Genomic DNA, 13,223 nt, shown 5'->3' on the forward strand with positions numbered 1-13,223 from the left:
TAAATATGTTAAATATTTTATTAAGATTACTATAAAAATAAAGAAAACCTTTGAAAAAAATAAGAAATTTGTTAAATTCCTATTTTTTAAATTTTAATTTTAATATTTTAACTTGAGGTAATATTAAAAGCAATAATGAAGTAATTGTTAAATTAATTTTGTTACCAAATTTCTTCTTAATTTATTTATTTTAAAGTTACTAATTCCCTAATTTCTAAAAGTATTTCTGTCAGTGCCGCTTTCTTCGTTAAATATCCCGTTTATACCTTTTCCCCAAAGCTTGACCCTTTCACCTTTTCTTGTGTGTACCTTCAGATAGGTACCTGGGATTTGAATTGTTTCACTTTTTATCAGCTGGCCCATAAATTCCATCGCTCAATTACAATATTTGGACCATCGTATGCAAATTTATGAGCATTTTCATTTCGATCAATTTACTCTGCTACTATTTCTCGTCCTTCTCCTGCTCCTCCTTTGACTTTTCCACAACCCAAAAGTCGAAGTGTGACTGCCGGCTGTCTGAGTTATATTTATGCTTTTTACGGCCACCTCCGAAGGAGAGAAAAATTTATTCATTGAAGTTTTTACAGTCAACTACACACCTCCTCAATGCGGTTAGCCATCGCATCATCATCCACATCCTCCTGAAGCTGAGCTGAGTTGAGCTGAGCCCTCTGTGTGTGTGTGTGGTGTGTGCTCCTCCATGGTCTGACGTAATCATTCATACTTCATCAAGTTGACCCGACTATATGGCTTGCTTTTCTATTCAGACCTCGAAGCAGGACCTGCTGCTCCTCACTGTCCCTGCTTCATTGCTATGCAAACTGCTCCCAATGGCTACGTTTAATGGTCAAGTGTGTAAAATTGCATAGCAAATCGCTGGGATGGTGGAAAAGTGGAAAAGGAGGAGAGAGTAGACAGGCCAACCGTCCGACCGGAGAGGAAACGATTCCGGGACGACCATTGCTCTTAGATAAACATCTTTGCCATCTGTTTTTGCTCCACTTTGCTCAAGTTTTGCGTCCTAGGGTACCGGGTACTGCCTGCTGGATACTGGGATCCTGCGACTGCTGACTGAGTTACATATTGATGTGATTTACCACTCATGTCTTTGGGGCCTTCTCTGTCCCCGGTAAATTGTTTTGGAATTCAGTTTCGAATCGATTCTCCTTGAGGCATGATATACACGCCGATACAGCCGATTCATCGCACATTTTATGCCTCCGTTTGAGGTCCAATTTGAACGTGTGTTTGGGGCCATAAAGTATCATCGGAGCAAAAATAAATTGAAACTTCACCTGGAGTAAATTATGGTTGAGCTTCTGGTTGTTGTGTGTTACGTGTCGTCTTTCCTTTAGTAGTTTTAATGGGAGCAACAGAAAATGAAATAAATACTCTTTAAATACTCTCTTCTTTCATGAAAAATCACCCTTCACTCATTTGTTATATGCTAATTTCTAGCTATTTTCCAAGTACCTGGGCCTCTGCCTCTTCATCAATCAATTTTCAAGAAATTCGTGAGCTGCCAGGCGGCAGCTCTGTCTCGTTTCCCATTGTTGATTTCATTATAATTTCGATTTGCATAACCGAATGTCTAAGCAACAATTTAGCACTGGGTCCCCCACGGTCCAAAACGGTCGCCAGGGACTCCTTTTCACTGTCAATTGGTCCAAGGATTCCAAGCTCAAGTGGGAGTTATGGCCTCTGCCTTTGCCTCTGCCGAGTTTCAGTTCCGAGTTCATCATCATCATCATCATCTTCGGGGCGGAGTGTATCAATTTTGGGGGCCTCACATTTCATTAGCTTGTCAACATTTGTGTAGCCCGACGAGCCTGTGATGTGATGGCCATGTCTTTGACACTTCAGCCTGCGGCGTGCTCCTCAAATTGTAGTTGCCATGGCCATGTGCCTCACAGTCAGAGCCACAGCAAGATGCTTTGGCTGCTTGGCTTAAACAGTGCTGTCTTTTATTAAGGATTCTGTCTTGGATTTATAAGATATAAAAGTATCTAAGACTTAGTTGAAGAAGCCCTTAAAAAACATATGTTTTAGGAGTGATTCCAAGGTAAAAGGGAGGGAAGAATGAGCTAATTCATCATAGAAAGGTATACTAGATCTTTATTTTAAGGAAAATTACTGTCTCAGATTCTTAAACCCCTTTCAACCCCTGAAAACCTCCAAAAACCAGCTAGAAATTGTCCAATTGAACAGCTCTCTGTACCCGAGTCAATGCTTGAGTTGAAGTCGTTGCCCTAAATAGTTAAACTGCTTAGCGAGTGTCTTGCGATTTGGCAGACTATGCCACATGCTCCGGTTGCTATGCAAATCAATTTCCCCCCGAAGCTACTTCTGAAAGCAGAGAGTATTTGTTTTGCTTTGGCCTGACGGTCTATACGAAGTTCATTAGTATTTTGTTTAGTTAACTTTCCATGTACAATATATCGGCAGGGCAGGCCTAGGCTTTTGAACTTTGATACCCGGAGATTTTCGAAACGCTTTTGTGTTCACTCAGTTAATTTGTTTTAATTGCCATAATTTCATCCTGCTGTTGCTCCTGCTGCCTCCTTTTGCCTCTTTGATTTTCATGCAAATTTTAAAGCGCTTAAATTGTGGCGTACACACAGAGGAAAGAGGTGGGCTCCCGGGTGGGAGAGTCAGGTAACGAGCTGTACAAAACGAAATCCTTTTTTAACAAAGGAGCAGGAGAAAGAGAACCAAGAACGAGCAGGGGAAATCATAAATTTTGCCCAGAAGCCATAAAAGTGTTCAGCTTCAGTTTGGGGGAGAGAGAGAGCTCAAAAGCAAATATGCAATACGCTTGCTATCGATATGCCGAAATCTATGCTCCTGTTGAGGTCCTTTTTTTTTGTGTCCTAGACAAAAAGAAGAATCCCCAGCACGTAAGAAGAGAGTTGCTTCTTCTGAAAAAAGTATTTTATTTATTTCTGCCCTACACAAACACACACACACACACTTGGCACACGGACATATTATCGGCAAATGTTATTAGGGCTGCTCCTTTCCCCCGAAGTATGCAACAGTTTTTTGCTCTTTTCCCTTGTCCTGTTTTTGTTTTTGCTACTTTTTTTGTTGGGTCCTGCGGGCAGACAACAACAAACAACAGGCAGCCAATTAGGCGAGCCAAAAATCTGGTTAACTGTTGCTTTACTCCGATTTTTGGCAGCCAGCCAAGAATTTTCTTTATTGCAATTTAATAGGCTAGCCTGGGTTTCTTTATTTAATTTTTTTTGTTGTATTTTTTGTGGTTGATAGATAGTCAAACGCATTAGGCAAATCGTAAATGTTCCAACTTTTTTTTCTTCTGCTTTTTTCTCTCCACTTAACGCAAATGATGTTGATATAGCCGATAGACAGGGTAACTTTCTTTTTTGGGGTTTTTCCAACCCACCCCAAGTAAAGAAAGGGAATTCCGCACATAAACACACACTTTGCCACACGGCTTTGTTGTTATGATTATTATTGCTGTTGTTGGTGTTGCTGCTGCTGTTGCTTCTCGGAGTTTTCCGCAGCAACTTGCTGTTTTTCTTCGGCACAAAAGTCGTTGAGCGTTAAAAGCAAACCCAAAAATGTTCTACAACTTTTGGTTTGAGTGTGTGTGTGTGTGTTGAAACAAGTTAATGTAAAAGTATTTTTATGCTTTGAAAAACATTTGCCAAGCCAAAAAATTATAAAGAAAATAATAAAGGAAGAACAAAAAGAAGAAAACCGAAGCGAAAAGAAAACAAAACAAAAAGTAGAAATAGGCAAGCCTATGAAAATGGCAGTGAGAAAATTCTGCGGTTGTTGTTGTTGTTCTTGTTGCATAAATAAAATCAAACAAAACGAATACAGAGATAAAAACAAAAGATAATTTAATAAATAGAATTAAAAATTGGTTTAAAAATTATTTAATGGAAACCAAAATTTAATGAATAATATTTTCAATTAAAAAAATTAACAAACTTAATATTACAAATAATTCATAAAAATTAAATGTTTTTAAATTTGCTAGCTATTTGCTTGAAATAATTATTTTAAATCACAGATTTTTGAATCTTAATAAATAGACTTAATATTTTTTCGAATTTGTAATTTAGAAACTCTTACCTACTACTCGTATTATTTCTCTGTGTAGGCAAACCCCCAGAATGCCTGTTGGTTCAACCTCCTCCCTTAGCTTTCCCGTTCGCTATCCTTGCTCGCATCATCAATGCCAAAGTGGGGGATTCCCATATTATCGTCATGGATCAGCCGCATTCGCTGTAATTTTGTTATAGGCACCGGCACGTGTATGTGTGTGTGTCGTGGGTGTATGTGTGTGTGTGTGGCACAAGATAAATGTCTATTTAAATTGTCCCTGCTTCTAGCTGCCGTCCTTTTGTGGCGTCGATTCCTCAATGGCATGGCCATGGCAATGCCACTTGACAGGAGAAGCGGCCACCCAACCTTCTATCCGATCCACTTGAGCCACCAACCGACAGACCGACCGACCGACCGAGGACTCCTCCCTAGTTAAATCTTTATTGTTATCATAATTTGCTTTTATCCGTGCTCAAAGCTTGTCGCATGGCAGGTTACCTAACCAAAGCCCATTCATCCTGCAGGGGAAGACAGAAAAAAAAAAAAAGAATACAGAACCTGAACGTAGACCCCGAGTTCGCATTTTTATCGTAATTGTTTTCGTGCATTTTTTTTTCTGCTGCTGGTGCTCCCTGTCTTGGAAAATGGAGCGTAAATAGCATTGAGCTCTGTGCGAGGCTTGTTTACCATTTTCCGGGCTTTCCGCTTGCTATGCAAATCAATAAAAGTTGATAATTGAGATTTCTTTAACAAGATTTCGGGTGTCACAATGACAAGCTCCTGTGCCTGACGATGTCCTCCTGATGATGACGACGATGAAACAGATACCGAAAGCCGGGGGAATATTTAAATTATAAGCGCCAGTAGACATCTCTAGGCGGTCTGTGTGTGTGTGTGTGTGTGCCAGTGACATAAATTATAATTAGATGGCGAAAATAGACCTTGAAAAATGATCCCTGGCAATTTCCTGAAAACGGTGCATCATTAAATGAATTAAGGAAAATCTATACCGAGTATCATAGAATAATTATATTGCTCGTTAAATATTTTTTTCGATTACCTTGCTTCATCTTCTCTCTTTCCCTCTCTCTTTGCATAATTTGATTTATTGCGTTATTTATGATTTGTCAAAAAAAAAAAAAAAATGTTAAAAATGAAAAAACCACCCTACCTACCTCTCTAGTATTTGTCGTATGAAATTTGATATATTGTGTGCCTCTAGATAACCCAGAGATTGTTGTAATTGTCAAATGTTTTAGATTTAAGCAAAGGCCAAGAGCTAAGCACTCTACTGACTAATTATTTTCCTCTCTTATTGCAGGTAAGGATCGATGAACAATTTATATATAAACTAAACTATTTGGTAAGCAATTTCGATACTTATTCAATACACTTAAGCTCCAGGGCAGGCGGCGCAATTTCAATTTGTCCCATAAGTATCTTGGGGGTTCTTATTTGTGCCGAAAAATAACCCGCTTCATTTGGCATTGTGGTGGCAAGCAGCCCGGCAATTGTGTGCCATAATTGAATTTTAAATAAACTCCGGCAGACACGCACACGAGAGTCGATTGCAGTCGGAGTCGGAGTCGGGATCCTTTTCCTCTCCTTGGCACTTGTCTACTTTTTAAACTGTAAATAAATTTCATCGAATTTCTTCGCTGCCAGGACAGCCTGCCTGCCTGCTGACAAAGACGTCTGCCAGACTAAGGCTCCTTAGTCCTTGCTTCGTGCTTCTTAGGTCCTGGCTGCTCCAGCTTCTTGCTGCCGCATCCTGTGCCATAAAGTATGCAATTTTATTTCAGTGCGACCGGCACTTACCTGGCATCACTTCTCCTTCCTTTTCTTATATATATATTTTTTTCTTATTTGTATTTTTGTTGTGCCACCGCCTTTGTGTTTGCCGCCTGAATGGCATAAAATATTTAAGTTTACATTTCTCGCACACACACACACACACCCCGTTTCGTGGTACACCTTCTACGTATACGTTTGGGGATCATCTTCTTCCTGTTTTGTTGTCTCGCTGCATTGACTGCTTTAGACTGGCCATTTTTATAACTGGATTTGCCCAGTCAAGATTTTGTTGAGGTGACCACCACACACACACAGAGAAAATATTATTTAAAATGATAGAAATCATTCGGGGGCTTGGAATCCCTCAAAAAATGATACAAAACAAGGCCAAAAAGTTTTACATAGAAAATTTCCACTGAATTTGGCTTCTAAAGATTTAAAAAATATTCTTTCCTCTGAGTTGGGTGCCGGAAAATTTGTATTAGATACTTTTAAAACGACTTAAAGTCTCTACTTTTGATAAAGCTTAGATAAAGATTGAAGAATAGATCAAAATTTCCGGAATAATGACTTAAGGTCAAGCTGAAAATTCCAAAAAATCTGATAAATTGCTCAAATTCCTTTCAAAATTTCTAATAGTTTTCGACAGTGCACAAATGCAACCATGTTTGTCTGGCTGTTTAATATTTGCTCAGCCATTGTCATGGGCAGAGCTTCACTTTGCCTTTAGCCTCCTCCTCCTCCCCTTTTGACCTGTGACCCAAAGCGAACCAAACCGACCCCGACCTGAACTGAACTGAACTGAACTGGCTATTTGTGCAGCACTTGGCTCTTGGTTCGACCGACTCTCGAGCTCTGATTACCGGCAATTTCGTTTTTCCTCACTGCAAATATAATTAAGTCAACACACACACACAAAGTGAGACACAACAACACAAACACAGGACATGCAGCAGATATATCTATGGCAAATAGTGCGAGTGAGTTGCATGTGCATTTTATTTAAGAGTTCAATAAGCAAACTTTGCACCAACCAACCAACCAACCGACCAACCAACCATCGGGGCCAAGAGTGCAGCCATTAGGTAATTAATTTAACACTTGGCCACACAGAGCCCGGCCACACGGCCACTAATTGGCTTCCATTTACCAATTGAGACAAATCCGGCAAGGGAAAAAAATCTAGAATAAAGTCCGTAGAGCTAGGAAGCTGATTGGCTGTTGGCTGATAGATCTCTGGCAAGATAGAAGAGCAAACAGCTGCTGCTGCTGTTGCTGCACACAGTAAGTCGAAATCAAAGCTACGGTAGTCATTAATGCCAGTTTGCGGGGCATTTAGGGTTCTCTTTGTGGCAGCCATGGCAATACAGTAGTTTGCACAGAAAGAACCAGGACCCCTGACATCAAAAACGCTTCAATGAACTGGTCAAATGTGAAAAAAGGGTCAGAAGAAGACGTTACGGTTCTCTGAGTATGTGTGGGCGATGGGTCGGGTCTCGGTTCGTTCTGGCTCGCTTTTGGGGTTGAGAGTGCCCAGTGAACCTGCCCGAAATTAATGTGCCACGTAAAAAGGGTAATTTCCAGAAGCCACGTCAAAGGTGCTGCTGCTGCTGCTTGGCCAAGTTCCAAGTTCAGGCCAAGACTTGTTGCGTGTCTTGTGCACTTTTCTTCCTGACATGACCCCATAGTCAAAGTGAAGTCAAGTGCAAAGGAAAGTAAAATATTTTCCTTTCCAAAAAAAAAAAAAGAGGGAAACTCTCGAATGAAAAGGGGTAGAAAAAAATTAACAGGAGAGAAAATATATCTAGTTTAGAAAGAAATTATTCTGTTTTGAAGTTTAAGATCTTCACAATAATTTAGAAACAAAAGAAGCATATTATATCTTAAAATAAGTAAAGATATAGCTATCGATAAAAATATATATTAATCATTTTGTACAATTTTTGAACAGAACTGCCTTGTTTATTAAAATATATAGTTAAGAAATACTCTCCTAAAATTGAAAAAGTTTATTTTTAAACAAGAACTTTTTTACTTTTTATGCAACCTATTTTCTCTCAGTGCTTCAAGTAAAAAAGGGGTAGCAAGTAAAAAAAAAATGCGAGGAAACATCAAAATAGACAACCTGCGAAACTTTTGCGATACCTAAAAGGGCTCCCCCCGCTCATTAGGAGGAAAGTCAAGGAGGAGAGTGATGCGTTTGGTGGCGCCTTTGGCATTAAACTCATTAACGGTAATTGCAACCTTTTTTTTTTTTGTGAAGAAAAAAGAGAAGGCGCTCATAGCATTTTTAAAACGCAATTTTGTTAATTAATTTTCGCACATGGCGCAACGGCTTGGCACATTTTCACTACCATCACAGACTCACTCACCCCCCATTGCCAGTCGTTACCGGCATTAGTCGATGATTTGGCTTTGAATATGTTGTCAATCAGCAGAGGAACTTCAGTGTCCTTGACTCGCTCCTCGTCTAAACATATCCCATTCGGCGCCACTTGTAGCTGAGTTTTCACTTTGGCTTTGGCTATGGCTTTGGCGTTTTGGCGCTTTTCGCTTTTGGCTTTTCAATTACGAAAAAACACGCCCCGCAGCAGCATCAGGAGCGGAGGTGGATTTTGTACGGATTCGGATTCAGTTGGAATAACGCGCTTTGGCCGCCAGAATCAAAAACCAACGGATCCGCCTCCTGTTGCTGACACATGATGATTGTCGCCCTGAGGGGCGTTGCCTGAAATAGAGGTAAAGAGAGTGCTCTTCACTTGGAGAAAATAATATAAAGTAGGATTTTTTTCATAAATTTCAATTCTTGTTGCATTAAAATTCTTTACATTTTAAACCTAAAAGAAAGCAAAAGGTTTTATATTTTATATAACTTTTTTTTTGCCAAGTGCACATTCCGCTTTCTACTTTTTCCGTTGGCCTCGAAATAATTTGTCTTGCGGCCAAATGTTCTATTATCGGTCGGAGTGTGTGTGTGTGTGTGTTTGAGCCACTGAAAAGCGAAAAATAATATCCTCACTTGTAGCGCACTCCAGAGATGCCCTGCCCAGATACAGGACGACGAGGGCTTGTTCCCAGACCCTCGAGGCGGTTAACTGAATTTGAGTGAAAAACGAAAGGAAAGCCAGGAGCAGCTTAAGGAGCTTCTGTGATTTATAAGCATGTGCTTGCCAACCTTTCGCTTTTCACTTTTCCACTCCTTTACAATCAGCAGTCCTTTTCATGGGTCAGTGCAACGCCTAGACAGGGGGGGAAAACTCATCCTGTCACTGTTGTTGTAATCAAGTTAATTGCAGGGAAACTCAGACACACAGAGACAGAGAGAGCAAGCCTGAGCGTAAAAAGAGAGAGCGAGTAATTATGAGTAATTGCTATTAATATAATATAGCCAGGAGCTGGCCAAAAGGACATATATTCATAGCGCCCAAAGGCACGCAATGAAAATATAAAAAAAAAACACCGCACAAGGCGCGCATAAAAAAACAACGAAAATTATTCACAGAACGGAACAGAATACATTTGATTATAATCTACGTCAACAGCAGCAGCAGCAGTAGCAGTAGCACTGGCCAACAACAAAGAGGGTTGTTAGCCCTAGACAAAGCTCGAAAATTGATATTAATTTTTCCGCCTCCTTCCTTTTTTTTTGTTTTTTATCCTGAGCCCATGGAATGTCCATAAAAAAAAACTAAGTAAGAACAAAAGACCCAGAAAGAGGAACAAAATGTTACGAGCCATTTGCGAGCGCCTTGTTATCGGGACACGCCCACCACGAGCGGTGGGCGCAATGTGTTTCCTTGGCATTAATTTTTGCTATTTAGCAACGCAGGAAACGCGCTGCGTACAAAAAATATCAAATTAATTAGCGAGGCAAAAAAAAAAAAAAGTATAATAAAGAAAGCAACCACAATTTGTAGGGCTAAATTAAAATCTTATTTTCAGGCTGGTTAAAGCCCAAAGGAAATGTCACAAAAGCAGGCCAAGTGACCGTGACCGATTTCGAGCACAAAATGAGATGGTTAATTTCGATAAAGGCTTTTAAGAGAGCCTAGGTCAAAAGGGATGAAAGGAAGTAATGGCCAGGAATTTACGAGTCTGAAAGATATACTAAGTATTTATTTTTAGACTCTTTAATATCTTCACTAAAATACCTTTTAGCCACAAGAATTTGTTTTAAATTAAAGACCTATTTCAAGGCTGAGAAAGTGACCATGACGGATTTTGTGATTTATCTAAGGAAGCCCGAAAGGGATAACCTGGCAATTCGATTTATGCTTTTAAAGGGATATGCTTTTTTGGCATATCCTTCCGATTAAGGCCCAACCCACATAATTATACGCAATAATTAAGCAGTGTGTGTGTGTGTGTGGCTAAAGAGATGCCATTTGTCAATCTGACATTGACAAACTCGCTGGTCTAGATTAGAAAACACATGGGCCCTGGGGGTTAAAGCCATAATGAGTGCGAAATGTAAACACACAACAAATGCCTGCGGTCTCTTGGCCCACAAAAACAAGGACTTGTCCCGCAAGCGAACTTGCTTTTGTGGCCATTTCGGTGCATGTACTATGTATATTGCCATTTGACTTTTGCCTAAACGCTTCAATGACTTAATTATATCCTGTCTCTAAATCACGACTGCGCGCATTTATCTGTTTCTTTGTTTTTTGGCAAAATCTGTAATCTGTCTCGAGGAATTTAACTGCCAGCCACGGGCAAACTATTTTCCACAGTTTGAAAAAGCAAACAAAAAGGGAAAATGGCAAATGCCAAGGACTGGGGGAAAAACAGGGAAAGTGCTTTTGCAGTCAAAGTTTTTAAGTGTTTATTTCAATTATTGTTTGGCTCTGCGTGTTGTCTGCTCGGTGTTTTTTTGGCTTCGGGGAAGGGGAACTTAATTTTCTGCATTTTGGAGAAGGAACTGAGAGAGAGGGAGAGAGAGAAGAACAGTAAACAATAACAAAGACTAGTTAAGAAATGCAAAAGTTTTTAGCGTGAAAGTTGGGTCCTGCAGGACAAGAACTCCCCTTTGTTTTCATTTTCATTCACGTGCAGTTACTCAATTTTTGCGCTTAAGAACGAAAGCACACAAAGAAAAATGAAGTTACATTAACAATACATTTTTCTGATAATTTTCTAGAAATTTTTAAATGTGAAAATATGTTGATTACATATTTTTGTCAAGGATCCATGACAATCTTATATTTAATAAGACTAAATTGTTGTAAAAATAAGTTTTAATATATATATTTCTCAGTGCCATAAGCCCTGCTACTTAGTGGAGAGAAAACTCTTTCCACTCTCTCGCACATCGACGCTTTGGCATAATTTAATTTTACACTTTGCAACTAAAGCAACTAATGTTGAAGCGCTGCAACATTGTTGCCCAACATTGCAGGAGGGAAAGAACTTGGCCAAAAACCTCAACACCCCTCCCGTCTTCCCCTTGCTTGCTGTTTGCCGTTCGCTGTTTGCTGCCGTTTCCCCTCGAGCCTTTTTGGCCTGCGTCTGTTTAGTGTTGCGTGTCGCCATATTGTTTGCTTTATGTCACACACTCGCCAGAACACAAACGGACTCACTCACTGGTTTATTTGCTCCGACCGCCATATATATTTTACTCTCAGGTAATTGCGGTTTTTATTTCACAAAAATAATAATAGCTGCACCTTTGGGGGTGGCAAGGTGTACGTACGTACAAGTTCGTGTGATTGTGTGTATGTGAGCTGGATGGATGGCTGTCGGAAGTTGTCAGGCTACAACAATGGCGATAGCGCCAGCGCCATCTTAAAGCGGACACAAAAACACACGACGGAAGACATGGCGACCACTTTAAAGCCAACAGCTGAACGCTAATAAGACACACACGCAGACGGGGATCTAAATCTAAGGGAAAGCATCCTGACGGGGATGTGTGTGTCTGTGTGTAAGGTCTAACACTCTGTGGACTGTAGGTTGAAAAACAGTTGCATTCGTAATAATAGTGCAAGTGGTGAGAGTCCTTAGACAATCTTTAGAAATCGGCATCAAGGATGCAAGACAAACCTCTTGAATTAGCATTCATTATAAATTATACTAAAAGTATGTTTTGGCCCGAGTAAAAGTAGCATAGCATACTTTTGGACAGCTTTTAAAGAGATTTTAAAAACACTTTAGATGAAAAGTCTTTCAATAAATACAAAATATTTATAGTAACCCTTTATTTATAAGATTTAAAAGAATATATAATTAAATGCTAATTAAATAATATTTTTTAAAGGTATAGAAATTATTTTGGAATTTACTACTGACCAATTTTATTACAAAAGGGATTTTTCTAGTTCTTTAATAGTTCTTTAAAAATTCCAATCCCTACTCCCACTTTAATATTTATTTTCCCTAAATTATGCAAATCCTATTTAATGCTATAATTACAACCGCGACTGTGTGTGTGTATGCGAGTGAGTGTGCAGCATAAACCCTGTTAACACACTTAACAACAAACAAAGCTACAAGCAACGCCTGGACGGGCACACACCTCCTCCCTCCTCCTCCTCTTCATGTTCTTCTCTCCTAGAGCCCCTTTCTGGGCCCCCAGTTTTCCAACTATGAGCATAACTTTAATGCTCATTGCTTGGCTCGCTGCCTTGACTTGGCTCGGCGCCAAATTTAAATGAACTGGGTCGCCGACTACGATGACGATGAACTGCAGAAGAACCCCGCATTCAGATGAATGTATGTGAAGGGTGTGCGAAGCGAAGGGGTTTAAGCGTAAGGGAAGCTGGCAGGCAGGCAGGAGATAGGTTGCACTGTGAAAAAGGGGAATTTAGAAAGGAACTGCCCGCATTTCATTGAAATTTAAGGTTTTTTAAGAGATTTGTGTGATTAAACCAATTTAATATATGTCTAAAAGTATGCTACTCAATACTACAATACCTTAGGGATCTAAAACCCAGTTTAAATGGCATACTTTCAGACAGAAAAAAAAGAGTTTTACAAGAGGTAAAAAGAAATAGTTTCCTTATGGGATTAAATATTATATTTTTCTCCTTGAACTCTTATATTTCTTATTTATTTTAAAATTAAGATATATTTCTCACAGTGCCTGCCGCCTGAGCTATGCATTTGCATGGGGTCTTAATTACATAATATCCGAATGAAGAAAATTTGAAATGCCCAGCGGGCTCTTGAGGCCAAAACAATAAGAGCCAAGGCATACGGTGTATGTGTGTAAAGTTGAATCTGAATCTGAAACCGAAACCCAAGCCCCAATACCGATTTCCGGGTCGGTGGGAGTTTATAAACAATAGTTCATTTGTGTGCGCTCCCGAGGCAAGGTGGCCTTAACCCGTCGCAACCCGCCTTAACCCCTG

At 39.7% G+C, this 13,223-nt stretch overlaps 1 protein-coding gene across 18 annotated transcripts in view; it reads left to right on the forward strand.

Moving 5' to 3' along the window:
• LOC108077683 (polypyrimidine tract-binding protein 1 heph) overlaps positions 1-13,223 on the forward strand; it is a 170,015-nt gene that overhangs the window by 89,604 nt on the left and 67,188 nt on the right. For 9 of the 18 annotated variants that reach the window (XM_070287490.1, XM_070287492.1, XM_070287491.1 and 6 more), the window contains one exon: positions 5,402-5,443. The exons of the other annotated variants lie outside the window; for them this stretch is intronic. In XM_070287490.1, the coding sequence (XP_070143591.1) occupies positions 5,402-5,443 (42 nt within the window). The remainder of the gene's footprint in view (positions 1-5,401; positions 5,444-13,223) is intronic. 18 annotated transcript variants of the gene reach the window in all.

This window comes from Drosophila kikkawai, chromosome 3R (genome assembly GCF_030179895.1).
Source record: "Drosophila kikkawai strain 14028-0561.14 chromosome 3R, DkikHiC1v2, whole genome shotgun sequence".
Classification (NCBI taxonomy): Eukaryota; Metazoa; Arthropoda; class Insecta; order Diptera; family Drosophilidae; genus Drosophila; species Drosophila kikkawai.